The sequence below is a fragment of the Polychytrium aggregatum genome (genome assembly GCF_025602895.1).
Source record: "Polychytrium aggregatum strain JEL109 chromosome Unknown BJ171scaffold_36, whole genome shotgun sequence".
In the NCBI taxonomy this organism is placed as follows: domain Eukaryota; kingdom Fungi; phylum Chytridiomycota; class Chytridiomycetes; order Polychytriales; genus Polychytrium; species Polychytrium aggregatum.
The window spans coordinates 52,525-75,805 of NW_026516238.1; the positions used below are offsets into that span (position 1 = coordinate 52,525).

The 23,281-nt window shown below is 57.9% G+C and overlaps 8 protein-coding genes across 8 annotated transcripts; 4 read left to right on the forward strand and 4 right to left on the reverse strand.

Moving 5' to 3' along the window:
• The first annotated feature begins 58 nt into the window (after positions 1-58).
• BJ171DRAFT_516529 (putative zinc-finger of transcription factor IIIC complex-domain-containing protein) lies at positions 59-5,053 on the forward strand. The gene is made up of 16 exons (XM_053112030.1): positions 59-204; positions 439-550; positions 756-834; positions 922-1,006; positions 1,145-1,235; positions 1,344-1,449; positions 1,564-1,667; positions 1,824-1,981; positions 2,124-2,253; positions 2,422-2,719; positions 2,925-3,070; positions 3,196-3,394; positions 3,545-3,632; positions 3,802-3,940; positions 4,020-4,241; positions 4,567-5,053. Exons 1-16 carry the CDS (start codon positions 94-96, stop codon positions 4,830-4,832), a joined length of 2,334 nt encoding a protein of 777 aa, XP_052963872.1. The 5' UTR covers positions 59-93; the 3' UTR covers positions 4,833-5,053.
• Positions 4,951-6,456, reverse strand: BJ171DRAFT_195639 (Tim17/Tim22/Tim23/Pmp24 family-domain-containing protein). The gene is made up of 4 exons (XM_053106213.1): positions 6,035-6,456; positions 5,603-5,743; positions 5,344-5,454; positions 4,951-5,252 (listed from the first exon to the last, which is right to left on the reverse strand). Exons 1-4 carry the CDS (start codon positions 6,351-6,353, stop codon positions 5,125-5,127), a joined length of 699 nt encoding a protein of 232 aa, XP_052963873.1. The 5' UTR covers positions 6,354-6,456; the 3' UTR covers positions 4,951-5,124.
• A 539-nt stretch (positions 6,457-6,995) lies between these two features.
• Positions 6,996-9,934, forward strand: BJ171DRAFT_195690 (P-loop containing nucleoside triphosphate hydrolase protein). Its single transcript, XM_053106214.1, has 10 exons — positions 6,996-7,364; positions 7,497-7,596; positions 7,720-7,844; positions 8,050-8,364; positions 8,498-8,594; positions 8,691-8,880; positions 9,014-9,110; positions 9,235-9,444; positions 9,586-9,706; positions 9,818-9,934. The coding sequence occupies exons 1-10, from the start codon at positions 7,029-7,031 to the stop codon at positions 9,829-9,831; spliced, it is 1,605 nt and encodes a 534-aa protein (XP_052963874.1). The 5' UTR covers positions 6,996-7,028; the 3' UTR covers positions 9,832-9,934.
• BJ171DRAFT_629566 (tryptophan synthase beta subunit-like PLP-dependent enzyme) lies at positions 9,818-13,087 on the reverse strand (the record flags this gene model as incomplete). Its single annotated transcript, XM_053115595.1, has 13 exons — positions 9,818-10,287; positions 10,461-10,590; positions 10,731-10,817; positions 10,931-11,035; positions 11,135-11,234; positions 11,374-11,485; positions 11,595-11,733; positions 11,986-12,182; positions 12,285-12,395; positions 12,532-12,585; positions 12,691-12,759; positions 12,862-12,927; positions 13,066-13,087. 13 exons carry the CDS (start codon positions 13,085-13,087, stop codon positions 10,238-10,240), a joined length of 1,242 nt encoding a protein of 413 aa, XP_052963875.1. The 3' UTR covers positions 9,818-10,237.
• A 253-nt stretch (positions 13,088-13,340) lies between these two features.
• BJ171DRAFT_516535 (glycoside hydrolase superfamily) lies at positions 13,341-15,826 on the reverse strand. Its single transcript, XM_053112031.1, has 3 exons — positions 15,675-15,826; positions 15,290-15,554; positions 13,341-15,087 (listed from the first exon to the last, which is right to left on the reverse strand). The coding sequence occupies exons 1-3, from the start codon at positions 15,792-15,794 to the stop codon at positions 13,520-13,522; spliced, it is 1,953 nt and encodes a 650-aa protein (XP_052963876.1). The 5' UTR covers positions 15,795-15,826; the 3' UTR covers positions 13,341-13,519.
• A 676-nt stretch (positions 15,827-16,502) lies between these two features.
• On the reverse strand, positions 16,503-18,291 carry BJ171DRAFT_516537 (uncharacterized protein). The gene is made up of 5 exons (XM_053112032.1): positions 18,168-18,291; positions 17,942-18,039; positions 17,645-17,731; positions 16,926-17,508; positions 16,503-16,778 (listed from the first exon to the last, which is right to left on the reverse strand). The coding sequence occupies exons 1-5, from the start codon at positions 18,268-18,270 to the stop codon at positions 16,660-16,662; spliced, it is 990 nt and encodes a 329-aa protein (XP_052963877.1). The 5' UTR covers positions 18,271-18,291; the 3' UTR covers positions 16,503-16,659.
• A 337-nt stretch (positions 18,292-18,628) lies between these two features.
• BJ171DRAFT_516538 (uncharacterized protein) lies at positions 18,629-20,238 on the forward strand. The gene is made up of 4 exons (XM_053112033.1): positions 18,629-18,988; positions 19,145-19,278; positions 19,542-19,768; positions 19,871-20,238. The coding sequence occupies exons 1-4, from the start codon at positions 18,783-18,785 to the stop codon at positions 20,126-20,128; spliced, it is 825 nt and encodes a 274-aa protein (XP_052963878.1). The 5' UTR covers positions 18,629-18,782; the 3' UTR covers positions 20,129-20,238.
• A 777-nt stretch (positions 20,239-21,015) lies between these two features.
• Positions 21,016-22,750, forward strand: BJ171DRAFT_559199 (serine/threonine-protein kinase ppk30; the record flags this gene model as incomplete). Its single annotated transcript, XM_053113196.1, has 6 exons — positions 21,016-21,136; positions 21,289-21,404; positions 21,670-21,775; positions 21,939-22,297; positions 22,518-22,553; positions 22,637-22,750. The coding sequence occupies 6 exons, from the start codon at positions 21,016-21,018 to the stop codon at positions 22,748-22,750; spliced, it is 852 nt and encodes a 283-aa protein (XP_052963879.1).
• Between the last annotated feature and the right edge of the window lie 531 nt (positions 22,751-23,281).

Consider the following 23,281-nt stretch of genomic DNA (forward strand, 5'->3'; position numbering starts at 1 on the left):
TGGCGAGTTGGCCTGGTTAAAACCCAAAGTCGGAACTGGGCCGGCCCGCGAAAGGCTGTCCTCGATCGGCCGTCGTCCGCTGCTCTTGACACCATGAGCACACAGACAGTCGAGTTCCCAGGAGCACCGTCGCTGCCGAACGCCGTCCGCTGGTCGAGCGACAACCAGATCCTTGTGGTTCTCCCTGATATCATCCATGTTGTCGTAGGTGTCCCTTCCTCTGAGGCTGTCCCAGTCCATCCGGCCAGCAGTCCGATTGTCATCTGGGAGGAATACAAGCAAATCATTTCCACACACCAAGGATCATCACGATCCAGACGATCCAGACGATCCAGCATGCCCCCATATGCCTGTATCTGTCGCCCCGTTGCATGGGATCGGGCCCGACAGCTTCGTCTGGCCACCCGCTCACCGATATGGCATTTGCTCCTGAAACAGAAACCGAAATGGAATTTGGCTGGGCAGAGCCTGAGCAGAATGGAGTTTGTTGAGACAGCTGTGTCTCTGTCGCCATCGGTTCCCATCTCCCGCACGCCGTCGAGAGGCGAAGGTGAGTTTTGCGAGTTGTTCACCGCAGCTCTGTCCATCGTGCCCCCTGTCGAATCAATCCAACATGTCTTGGCTCGTATCGAGGCTGGTCCATAGGCCATCGGATCTGGCCACAGCAGATCCTGCGAGGCTATGCAACGAGCCATGGGCCTGTGCATGCCCGAAGACGAGTCCGAATGCTGATATCCACAGCCGACTTGCCGCAGATATCCGATCGTCCTCAATGCTGGTGGAAGCCTTTCGATCGGCGGACTGGTCTCCATCGGGACTGTCGTCGTCAGCCGGGTAATCCGAGCGTCATAGGTGGGCGGTCGTTCAGCAAAGTTCTAAACCAGCGAGATGCTCACTCTTGACGGATAATCGTCCTTACAGATGCGTTATGCTGACGCTGACGTCCACTGGAGCCGTGACTGTCCTTGAGCCTATGCCGAAGCACACATCCGCTGTATGGGAAAAGGTCAGTCGAGCAAGTGTCAATGTCGACACTGGAGCAGCCTCTGGATGCAGATCAGTATGACTGTCCAGTCTTATGGGGCTGGGACGGTGCGGAGGTTACAGTCGCATATGCGTTCACTGCTGATACGAGGACTTCCAGACAATCGACGTCACAGAAGCCATGCTCAAGCACGGCAGCCTCGACGAAGACCATCTCAACTCGCACGACCTCGATGGGTTAGAGATCATGTGTAAGTCCACAGCAGTCGACCTCCTGGGAAGTCATGTCTATCAGGCCGATCGCTCATCGGCCTGCCACTGTCACTGATGTTCTTGCCGGCTCGCCTCTTGCCACAAAGCAATCGCATGGTCCCCAGCAGCACCTCAGCCGTTTGATGCGCGATGGACCCGTCCCACAAGTCTGTTTGCTCTCGGATCCAAGGCTGGCAAGGTGACTCTATGGAGGTGAGAGCCGGCATTTGCAGTTCACCGCCTCTTGTTGAATGCAAGCCTACCTCGCGCCGGCTCTACGGTTCTGTTTGGCGAAGGGGGCTCTTTGACCAATCTCTGCTTCTGTAGCTATGTATCCCGGTCACTTTGCCATGAAGCCACAATCCAGGTTTCAAAGAGTTGGATCGTCTCTCTCGGCTGGTCCAAGCCGATGCAACTGGACGACTCAGTAGGTCAGTGTAATGCACCGTTAGAGAATCCGCCCCGCGGGCGGTGACTGGAGCACATATCCGATTCGTCGGCCCAAACAGCTTTGTATCGGTGGCAACTGCCTCTTCTTGGCCCGTTGCGAGAAATGCGGCTCATGTTATGAAACGAATCTTGAACAGCGTGGTTTCTGGCGACTGGATCCTCCGATGGCTCAGTGCGGCTTTGGAAGGTCACCAAGTCATCAAGGGACACCCATACAGCTGTGGAATTGGTTCAGGAGCTGTGCGGAAGTGACTCGAGAGCAGCAACCGTGATCAAGTTCTACAGCTTTGGGGCAGTAAGTGAGCCGGCTTGCGAGCCAAGTTGGGGTTGCATCCAGACCGCAATATGACAACTCGACAGCGAGCTGTAAATGGCTGTGATGTTCATGGAGAAAACAGACGTTGCTACAAGCTGACGCCTTTGGCCGCCACCCTCAGGATGTTTGCGACCAGACCACAAAAGTAGCAATCTCCAAGGGCACTCGCATCATCGTAGCGGTGCTGGAAGACGGAGCCAGCAAAGCTGTTGTTGGACAAATACGACTGCCGATCAGCATGGCTGCGGGCGGTGAGTAGAGATGCCCAATGATACAACCAAGCATCGAGTCATTGGAATTGCGATACATTTGTATTATAACCAGCTCGATATCGATTGCAGTGGCTGGGCGGCTGTATGCGCTGGCTTGTTCTCCCACTCAAGTTCCGCCGACCTCGTTCTTTCCGATGTGCTGAGCAGGCATCACTTGGAGCAGCTGTGGAACCCAACTCGATATATATCACCTCGACGGACAGCATCGATCCATCAGACTGAAAGATTGTGGAGCGGCCGAGAAGCCCGAGAGGGTGACTCTGTTGCTTCTTGACGAAAATCTCCACCCAGAGATTGACCAAGTCTTGCGAGTATCGATGCAAGCGCCATCGAGCGCCGATGCCGACGACGAACCCGGAAACAGCAATTCCACCGGCGACCAGGAGCCTCGCTACTACGGGGCGGATAGCTCGGCATACGGCTTCAGCGACGCCGTACTGCTTTGGTAAGTTCTCATGATGGCCGAACGGCCGCTCAGACGCCGCTGTTGCATGGACAGCGCATAGCAATGGAAGCCTGTATTGGCAAGTAACCTTTGGCGAGAGTATACGACCCACGAGTCGGCTGACTGGCTGGTCGGCTGACTGGCTGGCCGATGATGATGTCCTGGACAAGCATTCTCCTCTAACCAAGTTGTCGTGCCGCACAAGGGCTCACAAGCCGTTCGACATGGGCTACATCACTCCGCGGACCATCAAGTGCACTTTAGCAATTGCACCCTGCGCAGATCCGGAGCAAGCGATTCAGTCCAAGATAATTTCGCGTCTGGAAGAAGCCCTCTGTCAGCGCCATATCTGTAGGTTCTGGTCTGGCCGGCCGGGCGAGCACTCCCATATATCTTGCCTCGGGTGAGGATAATCGCTCGCGGACAAGAGCTGATGAACCTTGTTTCTCACTATCGCCGTTGTCTCTGATATCCAGTCCGCTACCGATCGCCGGCGCACGTGCTTTGGGATCTCGTCACGGATATGTATCGTGACGTCAAAGGATGGATCAACCCAGAGGGTGTCTATGCACTTGTCGTGCAGAGTCTCAAAGAAAACGCCGATCGGTTGCAGTCGCAGGAGAACCCTTCCACAACGCGGCTCGTAGCTGCGACTCAATCCGGCAGCTTTGACAGGTACGCTGGCATCGCTGCCACCGCTACTCAAGTGCAGCGAGAAGGAACAAGATCAAGCCCGATCCCTCTGTCGCCACGGAGTGCTTGGGAAGTGGACGACGTCGTTCATAAAGGATGTCAGCGATACATCCTAACCCATTCGGTTCAAAGGGCATTCGAGGAACTGGAAGACTGGCTGTGCGGAAGCAACTATCTGAATTCGCTTAGAATCTTTACACACTTGTACGAGACCACAAAGGTAGGTGTATCAGCGAGGCTGCAGTGCTTGATCATCGTGCAGTTGGTGACGGAGGGCTGCGGGCATTACCAAACTAGAGTGACTCTGTATCATCTGCTCGAGAGGGGCATTCGACTTGCGTGGGGCCTGACTCGACCCTGATCAGACTGACCGACCATGAGCGCAACAGCATACCGTAAACACCAGCGATCTCAAGGACGATATGGTTGATCTGAACCGTGAGAATGCGAGCGAAATACTCTCGTGCTACCTGGCATTCCTGGCCCCGGTGGTCCAAATGTACATTCAGGAATACGGCCGACTCACAGGTCTGTTGGCCGGGAGCGATCGGGTTTGGCATAGCCGTCAGCACCCGCTAACATGGCGTTTGGGCATTGTTGTCTCCAGCCCTTGATCGTCGAGTCATTGCGCTGATCGTACACTCGGCTCACCAGCAACGTGAGTCTCTCGAGGCTCGCGGCGTGTGGTCCACATACGAGGCGATGCTCGCGGTGCTCCACAAGACCAGCGGATCCCACGCGATTGGCAAAGAAGTATGCCCGGCATGCGAGGCCAGCATTGAGTTCAACAACAGCACAACGGCTACCTGTGCACACGGACACGAATGGGGTATTTGTCTCAAGCGAGCACCGTTGGGTTGTATTGGCGGTCGATGGCGACAGTGCCTCTGGTTTGCATGGACGCAGCGAGTGCGCTTGCTTGTGAGCGATGAGTTGGCGTAGGTTGAGTGTGCTATTTCACCGATACTGACGACGGAACGCCATTCCATCTTCACCCCGTTGGATGACCATCTATCCGATGCCTCGGTCGCACCTCCTCTGGGCTTGCGTATGGCGATGCTTTATCGTCCATCGTGCATCGTGCATCGTGCATCGTGCATCGTGCATCGTGCATCGTGCATCGTGCATCGTGCATCGCCGATTGTGCTGTCCAGAGCGCTGCTCGGCAACGTTCCTGGTGCTGTCCAATCCGTTGACTCGGCTCTGCCAGGGATGTGGCCGGTCATGGTTTGACCTCTCCGGGCTCGCGCAACTGACCGCCTGTGGACTATCGAGCGCCAACCCACAGACCCTCGTATCGGACATGGATGTGGACCACGATACCGTGGACTCTTTGTGCGAGAGGCTATTGCAAGCAAGCCACATATGCCTGTACTGCGGGGACAGGGGCTCAGTTCCGATTGACGACTATCGTGCTTGATCCCGACCAACTGGCGATGCTGCTGCGACGATGACGCTTGCTGCGAAGAGGACAGGCTCCCACAGGCGACCCAAAGATCTGAAGGCGCCAAGGTGTGGAGTGCGCGGAACATCCTGATGTGCAGAGAATCCTGTATTGCAGTACAGCTCCGAGGGTGTAATAGAGCGTCGTAGCAAGGAGCGAACACAGCGGTAATGGTACAAGTGGATCCGCGGATCCGTTGCGAGAGCAAGACATGTTGATTGTAGCGGTCGTGGTGGCGATGGCGGGTGGTAGTGGTGCATTATAAAGCTTAGGCGGTAGCAGTGGGGTTGTACTGGGGGAGATAGAGATGGCTTCCTTGCAGAGTGGTGAGGGCGCCGTAGCCGGCGACCACCGAAGCCAATAACGATCCCATGATGGCAGCAGGTCGAAGGCCGGCTAAGTGATAGAAGCGACCAGCAGTCAGCGATCACGAGCTGCGGATATCACTGTGCACGATGCACTGGCATAGTCGAAAACACAAACGCACCTGTTGACTTGAAAATGAAGCCCGTGATGAAGGCAGCGGGGATGTGGTTGTAGTAGTCGGATTGGCCACGGATGGATCCGAACCAGGTATCCATCAGAGACCAAGACAGAGCTGTAACGGTTGGTTGATTGGTTGGACGGGTGATGACGGCCGATTAGTGCTCAGCATCGTCGCAGCAAAGTGTGCCGTTGGGAGCGCACTCGCTCGCAGGCAGACCATCGAGGTATCGATGTAGGCAGTTGTCGCGACAGATACATACTCAAGACGCCCATGGCATTGCCGTATCTCGGGCCGTAGCGGGTGACGGTGTTGATGACGTTGTTGAAGCGGATGTTGAAGGATCGGCCCTGTGCGGTCTTCAAACCTCGGAAGGCACCGTACACCGAGCCGGAAGAGAGTCCTGTTGGTCGAGAGACAGCATCACAAGGTGTGAGATACAAACGTCGCGGCGAACCTGCAAGCCACAATCTGGAGATCTGGACGACGAGAGGCAGGTTCGTGCAGCCCTGATTGACTTTGGGAGACCGCTCGGCATCCGACCACTGCGATCATGGAATCCAGCGCCGATATCGACCGGGACGAGGCTCGCGGAACGGATCGATGACAGCGGCCGGCGCCTGCAGCATGATCGGGGCCACCGAGCGGCGGGATCAGGGATGCTGGGCACCCGACAGAGGAAATGCAGTCGTACCAAGCAGATAAGCTGAGCCGGTTCCATAACAGACTTTGTCGGACCAGGTTCGCATGGGCAGCGGACCAAAGGTGCCGGTGGGCTTGTCAGTGCTGGGAATCATCGGGTTGTCCTGGATAAAGAGATACTCGATCTCGTCCTGGGGGGCAGGAGGGAGGACCTTGGACTGATCCAGGACACCCTGCGGCGTGGACAGCATCGACTGGATGGTTTCGGGCTGCATCTCGGCGAACAAAGGTGCCGGTGCGGAGGCAGGAGCCTGCTGGACGGGCTCTTCGGGCTGCTGCTTCGTGGTCTTTCCGAATCCGAACCAAGACATGGCTGTGAATGCGAGCGGCAGGTGGCGGGGAGGATCGGGCTAGATGGATATTGTGCTGGGCGACCGAGATTGAGTCTGGAGGAAATCGACGATCCAATGCGCAGGACGGCCGAGACCGAGAAAAAGCCACGGGGATCTCGCGCGGCTCTCGGCTGCTCTCGGCGCGACGGCCAAGCGATACGTTTCTGGCCCAGTCCGCCGCCTATCTGCATTACTGTCCCCGGCTGCAACTAGAGACGCCATATGCAGCGTCTCCGATCGATTGCTGTGTCCATGCGTCCCCTGCATCCTTGCATCCCGGCGTCTGCTTGCTGTCCCATCCACTCGTCTGCTCGTCTGCTCGTCTGCTCGTCTGCTCGTCTGCTCGTCTGCTCGTCTCCTGGTCTGCTCTCGCTGGCGAGAGGCAGCGCATGCGCAGCCCGTTGGCCAATCCGAGGCCGCGAAAAAAAAGTCTTGTGGCACATGCGCCTGCGACTGCCAGCGCGCATCCGGATCCAGCCAAGCTCAGCCGGATCCAGCCGGATCCAGCCAGATTGCTCCAGGGTTGCGTCACGGGGATGCCCCTTCGACCAGGGTGCCTTGGTGGTCTTGGCCGCTGTCTGCGAGTTTGATGCCGCTGTCTGGTCGCTCTGCCTCTGAGATCCTGATCGAACAGCAAGCAAGCACACCTCAGCGATGGTAACTGTTGGGGTGTCTTCTCCTGTGCTCTGGGACTGGCGCTCCCGGCAAGCGTGCCCGTCGCCCGAATCGCTGCGAGTGCACATCTGCCATTGTCCACGGATGGACAGCATCGCCTTTCAGCGGGCAGTCGTTCGCGGGATCTGCATCCGCATCTGCACCCCCCATCTGCATCTGCACCCCATCAGCACCGCTCTGCCGGTCACATCTCTGCTTGCTACGATACTCTTGCTGACGCATCACAATCTTGCTCTCAAGGGTAATCAACAATCTGGTTTGGGCGGATTTCCTGGAGGTCCTCCAGGCTCAGGAAATGGCAAGGACGGTGACCAGGTATTCCCCAGCGCACGGCTGTTGCTGCGGCCAGCCCGAGTCCGCGGAAATATGGAGAAAACGGATATTCAGCAAAGAGCACTCGATATGCCACCGGCCAGAGCCTGACCCATCCGACACCACCGCCATCAGAGCAAGAAGGAGCAGAAGAAGAAGTGGGAGCCACCGATCCCCACTCGTGTCGGCAAAAAGAAGAGAAAGGGACCCGACTCGACATCGAAGCTGCCTCCCAGTAAGCAGTCTTTGCAAAAGGATCTGGCTGCTCTTGGCCTCCCCGGACGCCGGGGGAGGTGATCGCAGCTTTGTTCCGGGACGCAAGGTCGATCAGGACTCTGACAGCCGTCTTCAACTGCAGTCTTTCCCACCACACGCTGCAAGCTGAAGCTGCTAAAGATGGAGCGTGTGAAAGACTATCTTTTGATGGAGGAAGAGTTTGTGCAGAACCAAGAGCGTCTCAAGCCGCAAGAGGAGAAAACACAGGTAGAGCGAGCGCTTCACCAACACATCCGTCGTGCTGTCAGCCGCTTGCACTGGCTTTCTGCATTCAGCTCCTCGGGTGTGCTTGCGTTGATACTTGGGATCCGTGCGCGAGCCAGCGCTGTGCTTGAGCAATCTATCGTATCTGCAGACGCTGTCTCGTATACTGGCCAGCGCGTACTGATCCCTGGGGTGCGTTTTTCTGCAGGAGGAGCGCTCTCGGGTCGACACTCTCCGTGGCAGCCCCATGCACGTCGGCTCGCTGGAAGAGATCATCGACGACGACCACGCCATCGTCTCCGTGTCGGCCGGCTCTGAGTACTACGTCAGCATCATGTCCTTCGTCGACAAGGATGTACTCGAGCCCGGATGCGCGGTTCTGCTGCACCACAAAGCCCTCTCAGTCGTTGGTGTGCTGGCCGACGATGTTGACCCCATGGTTAGTGTCATGAAGCTCGAGAAGGCGCCGACAGAGTCGTATGCGGACGTCGGTGGTCTCGACCAGCAGATCCAGGAGATCAAGGTTCGTGGGCAGCCAAGAGTGTCATCCGTAGTCGCTCTACTGTGGCGCGGGAGCTCCGTCTGCAGCGATGCGGACGCTCCATCGGTTAGTGCGGCCACTCGTCTGACCATACCCTGTTTTCGCACGACTGCAGGAGGCTGTCGAGCTTCCACTGACCCATCCAGAACTCTACGAGGAGATGGGCATCAAGCCTCCCAAGGGCGTCATTCTGTATGGCCCCCCCGGCACCGGTAAGGCCCACAGCCACCAAGCCACTCCGCCCTGACAGCACCGATGGGTGGACGGATATGCTAACCACACTTGACTCCCGTCGAACGGCGCTCCAGGCAAGACTCTTCTGGCCAAGGCTGTCGCCAACCAAACATCAGCAACATTCCTTCGTGTTGTTGGCTCCGAGCTGATCCAAAAGTACCTCGGCGACGGCCCCAAGCTCGTGCGAGAGCTTTTCAGAGTGGCTGAAGAAAACGCCCCCTCGATTGTCTTTATCGATGAAATCGATGCTGTTGGAACCAAAAGGTAGACTTGGGATGTCTTTCTGGGTGTTGGATGGGATTGATATGCCACATTCGGCCACGCTCGACCCAGGCTGCCCTTGCTCTGCCGCAGGTCCCTGCTCCCTCTGCTGACTCTGACCGCTTCCGGTTCTCAGATACGACTCGACGTCGGGTGGCGAGCGAGAGATTCAGAGAACGATGCTTGAGTTGCTCAACCAGTTGGATGGCTTCGACTCTCGCGGCGACGTCAAGGTGAGCATCGGGTGTCCGCGATGATGATGATAGTACAGGCATCGTGACTGTGCGATGCAAAGCAGGACGTGGCACACCAAAACACCGCATCAGCTGACTCTGATCAAATATCATTCCATTTCAGGTTATCATGGCAACCAACCGGATCGACTCGTTGGACCCCGCTCTGATCCGACCCGGCCGCATTGACCGAAAGATCGAGTTCCCCCTACCCGATATCAAGACCAAGCGCCGCATCTTCCATATTCACTCCAGCCGAATGACACTGGCGGCTGACGTCGATTTGGAAGAGTTCATCATGTCCAAGGACGATCTCTCGGGCGCCGATATCAAGGTACGCCGTGGTCTCTCCTGCTCTCGCGGATACTTGACGATGCTGCTCGCTGTCGCTGTAGGCAAAGTCTATGGGTTTGCTTGACGTAGACTGGTCGAGCGATGCCTTAGACTGACACTGTGACTGTGGGGCAATGTCCAGGCCATTTGCACAGAAGCGGGTCTCCTCGCTCTGCGTGAGCGACGCATGAGAGTGATTGCCGACGACTTCAAGAAGGCCAAAGAGAAGGTGCTGTACCGCAAGAACGAGGGAACGCCAGAAGGTACGTTGCCATATACAATATGCCGCCACGTCATTCGTGGATGTCGTCGGGCTCTGCAGCGCTCTGGGCTTGAAGGTGCATCTGTGCTTACGGCTTTGCTCGCTCCCCCAGGTCTCTACCTCTAAGCATAAGCACGTTGGTGCTGGTCTCAGCCGGCCGCGCCGCCGCTCGTGGCCAATATACTCGGGATATTGCGACACTGGGATTATGACATCGCGTGTTGTTGTTTCTGCACCTCGGCCTCCGACACTGGGCAGCCGTGCTGCTGAGCGGGCAGCAACGCAATACACTCGCTGCCGATGCTCCCGGACTATCGACCGTCTCGACGGTCATGGTATCAGTTGAACAGCGGAGGGTTGGTCCAGGACAACCTCAGTATGGCACATATTGGGATCGCAATGCGGGAGCTGCGATGTCGTGGAATCGCCGTGGGATGCAAAAGGGATGCAAGAAAACGGTGTATTGCGGCGACGGAGCACGGCGCCATTTTGGAGGCTCTACGGTGCACCAATGGTACGGGAAGCACACAGCTCAACCGCGCTTGCCAAGGAACTTGAGAATATCGTACTTTGTGAGAACGGCTGTGGTCCCACCAGGAGAGCAATTGCACAACCGAGGCAACCAGCAGCCACGACCGGCAGTCGGCCATGGGGGAGGGAGAAAACCAATGCGGATGAGCAAAGGGCATCCCGCTACAGCATCCACCCAGCAAGCAACCCTCGCATGATCGCCACAGCCGGCAGTCAGTGCTTACCAAGAGGGAACTTTGCGCTCTCGTCTGTGACGAACGCTGCCGGGTTGTGATCAAAGAAGTGCTCCAGCTCGGCCAGCGGCGTGGCGGGTGTGATGATGCGCAGGTCCTTCTTCTTGCGTTCAAACGAATACTAAGTGCACCGGAGGCGAAGGTCAGAAGAAGCCGAGGCTGCGCAGACACCATATCGGGTAACGACACTATCACAGATACGGTCAAGATGCCACTTGGCCGCTGCAACGCAGACAGACGGGTGGCGGAAAGTGCGCATACCATCCACTTGGACAGAGCGTCGTTCACATCGCCAAGCTCGCCAGTGTTGATGAGCGACTGCAGGTTTCCAAGGGAGACAAATCCAACCTTAAAGCAATACAAAGAATGATCAGGAGTATTCGCGCGATCTGCAGCCATCATGGGTAGAACAGGACCGATCGAGGGCGGCAGCGGGGCGCATGGGCCATTGGTGTGCGTACCATCTTCCGGTTGGTGTTGATGACAGGCAACTGGGAAAAGTCGCGGCTGATCATCAGATCCATGGCGAATCCGACCGTGGAAGTCTCAAGGACGCTGACGGCCTCCTGTGGATTGCCAGTGGCACCGCAAAAGGGTGAGTCGGTGAGCTGGTCGTCGACTACATTCGCGACATAAACGCACGGACCAGCACTGATGATACCGACCGGAAGCTGCAAATCCTCGACGCTAGCGCCCCTGTACTTGTCGGCAGGTGAATCGACGCTGGAAGCCTCAAACACGCCGTTGGCGATGAGCCAGTCAGAGCTGCATGTCCAACCGAAGCGAGCCGAGTCAGAAAGCTACATCGGATACGCCCACTCTGATAGTCGTGGAACCATGCATCACATTGCGCAGAGATACGAAAGCATTATCCGCAGGAGCAAGGCACGGCGAACAGACTTACTTTTGCAAGGTACTATGATGGTCATAAAAGCCATCGTCGCAAACCGCAACGACTCGGGCTGCCGGCACCGACTTTTCCGCAGCAACAGCGAGCACCGACCCCGCCAAGAGGCCTGAGCATGCAGCGGGACCAGTCAGTCATCTCATCTCATCTCATCTCATCTCATCTCATCTCATCTCATCCCATCGACACTCGGCGAGCGAGGAGCGATAGGCACATACCCCCGAGCACACCGGTTCGCTTAGCAGCCTTGCAGGCCAGCAGAGCAGCCTGTTGAGCAGCGACGGTGATCCATTCGTCGACGTAGGCAGATGACTGAATTCTCTGACGAATGTGGCCCTCAAGCCGAGTCACAACAAGCTGTTGGGGCCGACGAACGGAGTGGGTCCAGATGACAAGACATTAGACGATGCAAAGCACTCCTCAGATGTGAACATCAAGGCGTCGATATCAGGTGAAGGATCAATATCGAGGGTACGATCCAGTCAACAGCGACCCAGTGGCATCATTCAAATTGCATCCGCAGCAATATCGACCTGCCTTGGATGCGGGTGACTTTTCTTTGAAGATCCTGCCGAAACGGTCAATGTCCTCGATGCTCGAGGACGAAACCACCAAGGCGCTCAAAGGGCTCTGCCCAAACGGCTCCAGGATCTCGTCGATCAGCGAACGAAAGACGGCGTCGCTGCGGTCAAATCGAAGCTCGTCCAAGAGAACAGTGTTTCGGGTCTCGTTCGCAATGCGCTGGGCGGTCGAGTACGGCGACTCGGGAGCATCTGGGTGGGTCATATGGTTGCTTGGAGTGCGTACTGTCGTCCGGAAGGAAATGCATCAGCGGCCAAAGCAATCCGAGGGCCACAGTCGGGTGACTGTGCTGGAGCGAGCTCTTGGATCAGCGCTCGTTTGCATACCAATCTCCACGCCAAGGAACTTGAGCTGGGCGATCTTTGCATCGGAGGTGCCGTCGGGGATCACAGCCAGGATCCTGTACTTTGAGGCGGAGAAGGTGGCCAGGCTCAACGCTGGCAGATCCGAAGGATGGGGAGGGCTCGAGTCAGCCCAAGAATATGGCATTGGATTGGCACTGCAGAGGCCCACGGCCACGGCTGATTTGGAGACCTGCACTTGCGTGATCGAGTCTTGAAGCAGACATCATACCGAGCGAAGCAGAGGAAACAACCACTGTCTTGATGTCGTCTTGGTTGGCGAGCTCTGGATGGAGTGTGGAAGCGGCGGAGCGGGAGAGCCAAGTTGAGTCTTTGCAAGCGCGGATCACCCGACCAGCGGCCAAACAGACGTAGTTCTTCAGTCCCGCACCTTTGATCATCTCGACAGCAAGCCGATCCTTGAATGATCCAGCAGGGTTTCTGAACTCGAGCTTGGCATCTGCGTGTCGGGAGAGCCCGTCAGCACTCTGGCGTGGTCAAGGTAGAACCGGCGACTTGGACACCTGAACGAAACGCAAGCAGATCCTATCATGCATCTTACACAGAGATCCGGCTTGGCCGGCGACATCGACCGGCAGCAGCACCAGCGGAGTTGAGCCGACAATGTCTGTTTGGTGATGAGCGATCCGGGAGGGAGTGAGACGGCTGGCGGAACCAAGGCCGCTGGAGGCCATCGTGCATGGCTTGGGACAGACGCTGCAGATATGAATCGGATATTAGCAGAGACTGGATATCGCAAACCTACCGAAGATGGAGGTTCTGGCCATGTCGAGGCGATATCGGGCAGGACAGATGCAGGGCAAGCCTGGCTGGTGCGATGGATTCGGGCAGCGGAAAGGAGACAGGACCGTGGCTGGCCACGCGATCGCCCTCGGTCGCAGCGAGAGCAGGCGAGAGCATGCGAGGAGCGACTACTGCTCTCGCCACCAACCGGCAACAGTGACCCCGCCAGCGACGAGCATGACAACGACGAGCATGACAACGGCGGCGATGGCAGATCAGAGGTCTCTCATTTACAAATCATCCATCAAGTACGTCGAGAAAGCCGGCATCCCGCTTTTCTCGCTTTATTGCTCACATAGACTCTGGACAGGATCGATTACGAGTACAAAGCAGTTGGTGTGGGGGACATAGAAATCAGGCAGGCGCAACAGGTGAGGAAGTGGCCGTACCCAGCATAGGCGGGGGCGCTATTCGCATTAAAGAGGATAGGGGACGGGGCTGGGGTTGTTGTGGACGATGGCATCGGTGTCATAGCTGCCAGCAATGCGGCAGTAGTCCGTGGGAGCCTCATAGTACGCAGGGGGCAGGAGCGGGCCACCGTCGCCGCCGGTGAGGGGCTCGCCGGGGAAGCAGCACTCGTTGGTCTTCTGGAAAGGAGCGGTGGTACCCTCACCGTCGCAGATCTCGGGGCGGTAGATCGTGGGCTCTTTGTTGCCGAGGTAGTCGAGAGTGGCAGCATCGATGTTGAGCTCGTTGACGAGTGAGGCGCGGAAGCGCTCCAGGCGCAGGGGAGTGACGGCCTCGCTGTACTTGACGCTGCCATACGACCAGAGGGTCTCTCCGATGACCGAGACTCGAGGGAAGGCGAAGCGGTCGAGGTTATTGCGCTTGATGGTTTCGGACCACAGGGCGCCGAAGCCGCCGCGGACGTTGCCGTGGTACTGGGGCAGGACGTCGGCGAGCGGATCAAAGTTGTAGATCTTGGTCCAGTTGTGCCACTGGCCTGAAAAGGTGGCATAGCCGGGAAGATCGTACTTGTCGGCCGGGACGGTGCGCTCAAAGTCGCTCGAGCACCAGCGCGCCGAGGGCGAGCAGTCGAGATAGTAGTAGTCAGAGTTGGCAATGACGATGTTCTGGAAGCCTGCGGCCGCCAAGGCGTTGACAGGGGCATCGGCAGCACGCCACTGGGTGATGATGCCGTCCTTGGGGACAATGTCGGCGATGCCAAAGTCAGTCAGACTCTCGTCCCAAGAGGCCCATGTCTTCTTGTTCTTCTTGAGGATGTTGAGGAGCTTGGGCTCAAACTCGCGCATCAGAGGATGGATGAGGTCCTGGGGAACGACGTCCCAGTTGTCGGGAGCAAGCCCATAGCCGCGGAGGTTGACTTCGTCATGGCCGACATGCACAACGGGATCGGCGAACCACGAGCCAATCTCGGTGATGAGCTCGTCCAGGAAGGCCATGGCCTTGGGATTCTGGACGTTGAGCTGGCCGCATGGAGGCTGGTTGCAGTGGTGGCGGCCCCACCAAATGACAGGGCCTGTCTCGCCAGGGAGGGTGGTGTTGGAGTACTCGGCGTTGTTGCCGTCCCAGGGCGAATGGTTCCAGTCGAGAGTGAAGGAGGGGTCGACGTGGCCAAAGACGGCATTGTGGCCGGGGGTCTCGAATTCGGGAATCACACGGACGTTGCGCTCAAAGGCGTACTTGATGATGCTCTGGACATCCTGCTTGGTGTAGACCTTGGGCTTGCCGCTGGCGTCTTTGTAGGCGGCATTGAGGAGCTGGGGGTACTTGTCCCATTTGATCGGGAACGACTGGGAGTCGTAGATGTGCCAGTGGAGAACGTTGAGCTTGGAGTAGGCCAGACCGTCGATGATGCGCTTGATATCCTCGACGGGGAAGAAGTTGCGGGCAGTGTCAAGCATCAGGCCACGGTAAGAGAAGCGCGGAGCATCGGTGATGGTGCCGGTGCGGAGCTTGCCGTCCTTGGTGATGAGCTGCGACAGAGTCTGAAGAGCATAGACAGCGCCGGCCTGGGTAGCAGCTGCATAGCGACATCTGTCAGTGGCGAGCGGTGCAATCGGTGCAATCGGTGCAATCGGTGCAATCGGTGCAATCGGTGCAATCGGTGCAATCGGTGCAATCGGTGCAATCGGTGCAATCGGTGCAATCGGTGCAATCGGTGCAATCGGTGCCAAGGGTAGGCATGTCGCACTTGAACAGTGCAGCAAACAACCTGGACATACCGGTGATAGTGACCTTCTTGGGAGTAACGGCAAGGGTGTAGGACTCGTCGATGCCCGGCAGCTCGGCGGGGACGGCCTGGACTTTCTTCTGGATCGCGACTTTGACGGGGACGGTGGGGCCGTCGCCGCCGTAAGCCTTCTTGATCTTGGCACTCTTGTCGAAGCGATTGTAGGCCGACATGACGACGTTCTCGAGTTGGGCATTCGACGAGCTAAAGTCGAGCCAAAAGCCAGAGACCGAGACGGCCTGGCCAGCATCGACCACCTATGCATCCAGATTGCATCCAGATTGCGAAGGCAAGTGGTTGATTAGATCCAGTGGAGCCCATGAGCCACAGAGACCTCGGGCAACAGAGACGGCCAAAGAACGGTGCCGATGTCTTACCGATTTGGGAAGAGGCCACAGGTAGTGAGAGAGCGGAGCAGCCCCAGCGGCAGACTGGGCAGAGGCAACGCCGAGGACAGAAGCGCCGAGGAGGGCAGCAGCCAAAGTGATCTTGACCATGGTGTTGGAGGTGAACCGGGATGTGAAGCGATGCTGTCCCCCGAAAGGCAGCATCGGGCAAGCTTATATATGCGAGCCGGGCTCGCTGCGACGATGATCGTGCATGGGTACCGCCTGACATCGGCACGCCTGACATCTGCACCGCCGGACATCTGCACCGCCTGACACCTCCTGCACAACAAACCATGGCGATCGGCAGAGCAGCACGCCAGGACCACGGAAGGTTTTGCTGCCGGCCGGGTCGCGAGATGCAAACGCTCTTGCTGGCAACCAACGGCCTGGGTCGTGTGCTCGCGGGCTGCGGCCACAAGCCGCACAGCGCTGTATGGTTCCTTGCTGGATCCGCAGTGCCGGTGCATCAGGAGCGCTGCACAACAAGCAACTCTGGTGTGCCTGACCAGCGGGTCCAAGGTTTGCAAGCCTGGCTCCCATGGCCCGGCGGGCATGTGACATGGCCATCTGGGTCGCTCGCCAGAGCCAAGGGGAGACACGCCGATACAGCTGCCGCCTCTGTTGCCTCGCTGGTCCGATGCGGATCTGGGATGCCAGTCGTGACGGGACCAACTCAAACCATCCATGGACAGGCTGCATGGTCCCACGAGGCGCGGACGGACCTCCCAGACCCCTTTCGTTTCCGTCGTGAGTGCATCGGAAGCGGTTGTCAAGCGGGATCAGGACGACCCGAGATCGGCAGTCCTCGCATTTAGCAGGAACGCCCAAGTTCTCACACCATCGCCAAGGCATCGCGACGCAGATATGTGCTTTGACATGGGCATTTGAGTGATGAATGAGTCTGATTGTCCACAAGATCAGTACAAGCTCGGTACACCCTATATCGCAGTTGTGAAACAGAGCACCATCATCTCTAATCGCTGTCATTGTCGCTGCTGCTGCTTCCGCCATCCTCGCTACCGCTGCCGCTGCTGCCACTGCTGTCGCTGCTGCTGTCGCTATCGCCGCTGCTGCTCTCCGATTCGTCGTTGGCTTTATGATCCGGACGATGGTTTGTGGATCGGTGAGTGCCATGGGAGTCAGCAAGGGTGGCGTCCAGCCGAGAGTGCTAGGATGCAGGCCACGGAAACAGTCTCGGGATGCAGATCAGAGGAGTGACACAGTATCGAACTGACTCACCTTTTAACAAGTTCACCAGGGAGCGTATTTCGCCTGATTTGGGCTTGCTCTGGAGTGTGTGGGCAACGGTGAGCGACTGGGGGGGTTCCCGGCGATCTTGAGGACTGGAAATGGTCAGAATATCATGCGCTGGTTCGGAGAGCCTGGCCGCTTCAGAGTCGCGAAGGTCTTTGTCGCCTAGCGACTCATCAAAGATGGTGTCGTCGGCGAAGCTCATATCGTGATCGCCATTGTCTCCTGGGCTGATCGCGTCCGCGATGATGTCGTCTAAAAAGTCGTCCTCGGAGGTAGGATCGTGGCTGTTGTCGACATCATGGGTATCTGCCAGGGCTGGGGCCTCGACTTTTGTGACCCCGATGTCTCGATCGCCGGGTCCGTCGGATGTACCCGGTATGGCGGCGCTTGGCAGAACGAGGTCGTTGTGGGTGAGCTCTGGCCCGCGGTTGGCGAGCGTGGGGAGCTGAAGGCCATGTGCGCCCGAGATGCTTGCGGTATCTCTCGATGCAGCTGCGGTCCAGCCAGCCGGAGGCTTGGAAGCCTTGAACGACGATATGGTGGTATCGAGCTTTTCCAGCACAAAGGTCTACATTGTTTTGAAAAGGTTGGCGGACTGGTGGCATCGCTTCGATCTCGCTCTCCAACGTAGTGTCCGAAGGGCGTGCTCAACTCAAAGGCCGCGGGAAAGCGAGCGGACGACATTGCAGCCGAGGCAAACGAACCTCTGTCACCGGGTCATACAGGAGAACAAACTCTTGCTCCACAGAGTGCTTGGACGAGCCTGCAAACCAGGTTGGACCAGGCTTTGACTGGGCATTTCGCAATGGATAGCGCGGTTGCGATTGGGGTACGAAACCATCAGTGGAATGAGGAGACAGAGGATTACGGAGGCGTCGATGGCATTGATACATTGACACAGCGATACGAGCAAGCCGCGAGTGGATGAGCACCGAGAGACTCGGTGTCTTCTGGATGACCGATCTGCAAGATTCTACTGCCGAGTAGCGACCCCGCCCTACCGGTTCTGACGGTGTCTTGACAAAGAACTTGCTCGTTTTTGCCTCGATCGCAACCTCATCAGGAGGCAGCCCAGAGCCTGCTCTCAGGGCACCTGCATCTATAGAGCATTCCAACGATGAATAAGAAATACGGAGTCCTCAGTATTCGGGGTACATGGATCGATGCTTGTGGAGAGCGGAGAAAGGACAATCAGGTCCTCGGTTGATGATGGACTGGGAGACCCACATTTGAGATGGTGGAACGAAACGGAGCCCGGGGATTTGAAGGACTCGCCGATCCGCACAGTGTAATTCTTCTCGGCGACAAACGGCTCAGGAAGGGACATCATGAGGGGGCAGACAGATGGAGAATGCAGCGGCACACGAGCCGAGCCGATGCGACAGCCAGAAAGGAACGCCGCGGCTCGATCCGGCCACTCGATCCGGCCACTCGATCCACCCACTCGATCCACCCACTCGATCCACCCACTCGAGCCACCCACTCATTCCGGCGCACGTGCAACTTCCGTCAGCAACCGCGCCGGCCAGGGATCCGCTGCGCCCCGATCCGCTACCCCACACGCGTCCACCAATCCCGTCGCAGAGACTTGCGCAGCCCCACAGCAAACCGCTCTGTGGTGCCCGCGGCTTGCCCCAGGATAAAATGCTCTTCGCAGCCCGCCTTGCAGCGCAGACCAACTTTTGCCTTCCACTCCATCGAACACCCCGTCCAGCCACGCCTCTGGCCGTCTGTCTCGCTTGCTCTCCTTGGCCCTTCGCCTCGCTTTTGATATCCTCCATCACCAAATCGCCGTGTCTGCCTCCTGATTCACCCGTAACTGCATCCCCCCGTACACTCGCCATGTCCGACCTCGACACCACCGGCATCGTCGTCGCCTCCTCCAGCCTGGTCCTCCTGGTGGCCTATCACTTGTTCCTTGTCTATGCCATCCGATTCCGGGCCATCTCCACCGTCATCGGCCTCACCCGTCGGGCCCGCCGCACCTGGACGGCCAAGATCATCGAGAAGCCCGATGCCATCCTCGGCGTCCAAGCACTTCGAAACTGGTGAGTCACGGCGGCTCCGTCGAGAACCTCCGCTGTCTTGCGGCGTGGCTGTGTCGGTTCCTGGAATACACCAACCAGGAATCGCTCCGCACGGCCATCGGCCACACGCACCCATCGCCGCTGACGCCCGCATGCTGGCTTGCTTCGTGTCGCCAGGATCATGGCATCCTCGCAGCTGGCATCGACCTCGGTTGCTGTCATGGCTGGCCTGGTGGCCTTCATGACCTCGTTCGGCAAGCAGTCTGACTCGCTGCTGTCGCCGGGCGACTCGTCTCTCTCAACAAAACTCGGTGAGCATTCGCCAAGATCTCCCCGCTTCGTTTGGGATGAATGGTTGGATGGATGATCGGCATGTGTGCGGATCGTGTAGCTTCGCCCCAATGCAGTGCCTTGTCCTTGGGGAGACCAACCGAGCATGTCGCCTCGGCCGCGGTGCTGAATCGGGCGTGTCTTGGGTGTGTGGGAGCGCAGAGTGCTTTCGGCATCGAAGGGAGATTTGGAGGGCTTTCGGCATCGCTAGCTGCTAACGCAACCTGCGGCTGTCCTACTCCAGGTGCCTTGGCGTTCATCTTCATGCTCGCCTTCTTTTCGTTCACCCAAGCGATGCGCTACTTCAACCACGTCTCGATTCTCCTGTGTGCTGCCGCCGGCAGCAAGTCTCGCTCCTCCTCCGAGTCGCCCGAGTCCAAACTTCATGACTGGATCACAGAGGACCTGGGCAAGATCGAGGACTTTATCGCGAATCTGCTGAACCGTGGCGCACTCTTCCACACGATCGGCGTAAGCATCGAGGTCGCTCTGCTCAGCTCAGCTTTGGGAGGGGGAGTGCCATCCATCCACCTCTGGGGAGGCCCGTTACTGAACCGATACCCTTGTCCCTAGATGCGATGCCTGTATCTATCCTTCCCAGCCGCAATCTGGTTCTTTGGCAGATGGGCGCTGCTTGGCGCCACGATTTGCTTGATCGTCTTGCTCGCGCTGCTGGACTTTACTGGTCTGGGCGACTTTTCGAGCGAGCCCACAACACCAACGAGCTCCAAAGGCAGCACCAAAAGTACCAAAAGCACCAACAACACCAAAAGCTCTGCCGAGGCTGCCGAGGCTGCCAGAGCCCAGGCCACAATCGAAGACATCGTCTAAGGGCATCATCAATATTCGCTCCACTTTCTCACTTCTCCCACACCTGGCCTGCTGGTCAATGCGTCCCACAATTTTGCTCAATACAGCCGAACAGATCCCCTGATCTATAATCGCCATTTCGTTGCGATGGAGTGACTGCCACAAGGGCAGCTCCGTGACATCAATGTCTCTGGGTCACCGACGCGGCGCTCATCTCCCGGCTTGACATGATGTGCCGACGCCGTCTATCGCCCCCTCTGCTGGCCCTTGCTTCCTCTGTTGCTTCTTCATAGCCTCGGTGCTTGTTTGTCCATCCCGTCGCTCTCGCTGTCGTTTGCCCCGATGCCCAGGGGGTTGCTTGGCGGCCACGTGCCGGCTGGCCGAGATACCTCTCCAACGTGCTGGACGGATTGGGACTTTTGCTTCGTCTCGCTTCATCCCCTCCTCCAAGACCATCCGAGCGCCGTCCGTTGTCTCCGGCCACCTGCGGTCGTCTGTCCTGCCTGTCGATACTCCACCAGCGTGCGCCACCGACCAACCCGCAGAGCCACAGCCCGCTTGTTCGAGCACATCTCTGCCAGTCGCGATGAGCTCGTTTCTCGAGAAGCTCGCCGCAGCCCAGCAACGAGGGGCCAACCAAACAGCCGCCAGCATCAGCAACTCGCTTGCAAACTTGGCTCGTCCTGGCCCCGGTGCCGGTGCTGGTGCACCTGCTGCAAACAGTCAGTGGTGGAATGCCGAAGCAAGCGCCAACCAGCAAGGAGCCCCAGCGCACGATGGTCCACCAGGTTGCGTGTGCTTTCGGTGCTTGCCACCCCTCGGTCTTGCACATCGTCTTTTGCCATGCAGTCCCAGCGGGGGCAGGAATGTATGACCATCTTCCTCGCGCCCGAGTGAGCGATAATCTCATGCCGAGTCTCACCTGGCTCCCTTCCCTCCCCTCGGCTGTGTCGGCAGGCTCCTTCCCGCCAGGCACGATGCTCAGCATCAACGGCTCCGTCGCCATGGTCGAACGATTTTTGGCCGAAGGTTCTGACACTCCACAGCATCATCGTCATACGAGCATCGTCGTCTGAGGAGCATAAAGCGAGAGCGTGGGGTTCGAGCATGCTCAACTGACTCGGAATCGCTCCCGTCAACTTGCTTCTCTCGTTTGTGGCTGTTCGCGCCATCGATCCCAGGCGGATTTGCACACGTCTATCTGGTCTCTGTCAGCAACGAGCCGATGTGCGTGAAGAGAATAGCGTGCATGGACGAGTCTACCCTTGCCGAGTTTCAGAAGGAAGTTGATTTCATGGCAAGTACTGCATCTCGAGCGACATCGGGCGCGCCCGCTATCTCTCCCTTCCCTGCTGCGGCTATGTCTCTGCTGCTCCTGGTGTGGCTCCTGCAACCCTCCTGCATGTAATATCAGAAGCAAGTGCCCAAGTGAAAACCCACACACCGCCATACCTTCGCAAAGAATCGCGGGCACGCAGTAGCCATAAAACCGTCGCGCTCACCTGTTTCTGATTTGCATCTTCAACCGCGGATGGCTCTCGAATCGCCTTTGCTGAAAGTAGAAAAAGCTGAATGGACACCGAAACATTGTGCAGTTCGCAGGAGCGTGCTCGCATCCGCTCAAACACGGGGGCTACGAAATGCTGATTCTCATGGAATACTGTCCCGGTACGAGCAGCACACACACGCTCCGGCTCTGCTTGGCCAGAGCGAATGTCTTTCCCGTGCTACGAAACGTGCGGTCCAACCGCAGGTCTTTGGACCGAAAACAACAGCATTCTTGAGCAAGCCTGCTGACCGAGGACCGATGCTGCGCTTGGCTGTCATTCAGGGGGGCGACTGGTGGACTACCTGAACGCACGGCTCCCGCGGCGCCTCAACGAAATGGAGGTCCTCACGATCTTCAGCGACATTTGTGAAGGCGTTGCCTACATGCATATGCAGTCCCCCGTGATTGTGCACCGCGACCTCAAGGTCGAGAATGTGCTGGTATCCAAGAGCGGGACGTACAAGCTCTGCGACTTTGGCTCAGCCACGACGCAGCTGGTCCCGCCTGGAGCGCAGCTGAAAGCGCAAGAGATTCAAAAGCTTGAGGACGAAATATCAAAGTTTACGACGCTCCAGTACCGCTCGCCTGAGATGTGCGATCTGTACCAGAAACGCGGACTGACAGAGAAGCTCGACATTTGGGTGCGCTGCGATTCGATATGGGGATGTCTTGATCCGTCTTGATATGCGCCGACTCGCACGGATTCGCAGGCCTGCGCTGATGTCCATCGATACTTCTCGGACACACGGCCACGGTGCCATGTCCAATGCCCGTGTTGGGCGCAGAGCGGTTTTGTCTGGTGCTGCCCATGCCTTTGATTAACTCAACCGGGCTGCTGCTCCACCGATCCTCATACCACAGGCCCTCGGCGTGCTGCTCTACAAGCTCTGCTACTATGTAGGCATCGCTGCATGGGCGGCCGATTATCCGGAGCCTGGTGTGATCTGCGCGAGTCCTTATGTCTTTGTCGTCGTCTGTAGACCACTCCATTTGAAGACTCGGGGAAAATGGCCATCATCAATGTTCGCTACAGCTTTCCGACCACGCCAGTGTACTCCCCTGCCATCCAGAAGTTGATTGGTAAGGGCTTGTGATGAAAACGTGGTCTGCTGCAACGTTGTCCCGGGAGATCCCGCTTACCAGGCTCCACGACACCATCGGCAACATCAGGGTCGATGCTGAATGCGGACGTATACGAGCGGCTCAATATCTACGAGGTGTATTCAATCGTGTGTAGGATGCGCGGAGTCGAATGCCGAATCCAGAACGTGAGTACACCTCGCGTGCAGGTTGCCATACTTGACATCAACGCTCCTTTTGCGGTGGACTGTTGCGATGTGTCAACACCCATGGGATCCCGTTGGAAATGGCAAGGCGGCGCAACTGACCCCAAAAGTCAGCGCGGCGTTGCCATCACTCGACGCATCAATGTTCCTTCTCTGACCAATACTGTCAAACGCAGCCCTATCCGCCCCGAGCGCCGGCGTCGACGCCCCCTGCAAAGCCTCCTCTTCCACGAAGAAAGTCCAATGTAGCCCAACCTGCCATCTCCGCCCCACTTCCACCAGAGCCTGCCCCCGCAGCACCAACCATCACACCGATGCGTCGAGGTCGGCCGCCCAAGG

What these genes read in the sequence shown, in the direction of transcription:
- BJ171DRAFT_516529 (XM_053112030.1), top strand. Translation starts at nt 94, where the DNA reads ATGAGCACACAGACAGTCGAGTTCCCAGGAGCACCGTCGCTGCCGAAC. An exon ending in GCAACTGGACGACTCAGTAG is followed by an intron (nt 1,668 to 1,823) that starts GTCAGTGTAATG and finishes AATCTTGAACAG; the next exon opens with CGTGGTTTCTGGCGACTGGA. An exon ending in CCTCTGTCAGCGCCATATCT is followed by an intron (nt 3,071 to 3,195) that starts GTAGGTTCTGGT and finishes TCTGATATCCAG; the next exon opens with TCCGCTACCGATCGCCGGCG.
- BJ171DRAFT_195639 (XM_053106213.1), bottom strand. Translation starts at nt 6,353, where the DNA reads ATGTCTTGGTTCGGATTCGGAAAGACCACGAAGCAGCAGCCCGAAGAG. An exon ending in CAATGCCATGGGCGTCTTGA is followed by an intron (nt 5,455 to 5,602) that starts GTATGTATCTGT and finishes CAACCGTTACAG; the next exon opens with CTCTGTCTTGGTCTCTGATG. An exon ending in CTTCATTTTCAAGTCAACAG is followed by an intron (nt 5,253 to 5,343) that starts GTGCGTTTGTGT and finishes TCTATCACTTAG; the next exon opens with CCGGCCTTCGACCTGCTGCC.
- BJ171DRAFT_195690 (XM_053106214.1), top strand. Translation starts at nt 7,029, where the DNA reads ATGGTAACTGTTGGGGTGTCTTCTCCTGTGCTCTGGGACTGGCGCTCC. An exon ending in GACATCGAAGCTGCCTCCCA is followed by an intron (nt 7,597 to 7,719) that starts GTAAGCAGTCTT and finishes CTTCAACTGCAG; the next exon opens with TCTTTCCCACCACACGCTGC. An exon ending in GATGCTGTTGGAACCAAAAG is followed by an intron (nt 8,881 to 9,013) that starts GTAGACTTGGGA and finishes TCCGGTTCTCAG; the next exon opens with ATACGACTCGACGTCGGGTG.
- BJ171DRAFT_516535 (XM_053112031.1), bottom strand. Translation starts at nt 15,794, where the DNA reads ATGGTCAAGATCACTTTGGCTGCTGCCCTCCTCGGCGCTTCTGTCCTC. An exon ending in TGTGGCCTCTTCCCAAATCG is followed by an intron (nt 15,555 to 15,674) that starts GTAAGACATCGG and finishes CTGGATGCATAG; the next exon opens with GTGGTCGATGCTGGCCAGGC. An exon ending in CAAGAAGGTCACTATCACCG is followed by an intron (nt 15,088 to 15,289) that starts GTATGTCCAGGT and finishes GTCGCTATGCAG; the next exon opens with CTGCTACCCAGGCCGGCGCT.
- BJ171DRAFT_516537 (XM_053112032.1), bottom strand. Translation starts at nt 18,270, where the DNA reads ATGATGTCCCTTCCTGAGCCGTTTGTCGCCGAGAAGAATTACACTGTG. An exon ending in TCAAGACACCGTCAGAACCG is followed by an intron (nt 17,732 to 17,941) that starts GTAGGGCGGGGT and finishes CGAAATGCCCAG; the next exon opens with TCAAAGCCTGGTCCAACCTG. An exon ending in CCTGGTGAACTTGTTAAAAG is followed by an intron (nt 16,779 to 16,925) that starts GTGAGTCAGTTC and finishes CGGATCATAAAG; the next exon opens with CCAACGACGAATCGGAGAGC.
- BJ171DRAFT_516538 (XM_053112033.1), top strand. Translation starts at nt 18,783, where the DNA reads ATGTCCGACCTCGACACCACCGGCATCGTCGTCGCCTCCTCCAGCCTG. An exon ending in GTCTCTCTCAACAAAACTCG is followed by an intron (nt 19,279 to 19,541) that starts GTGAGCATTCGC and finishes GTCCTACTCCAG; the next exon opens with GTGCCTTGGCGTTCATCTTC. An exon ending in CACTCTTCCACACGATCGGC is followed by an intron (nt 19,769 to 19,870) that starts GTAAGCATCGAG and finishes CCTTGTCCCTAG; the next exon opens with ATGCGATGCCTGTATCTATC.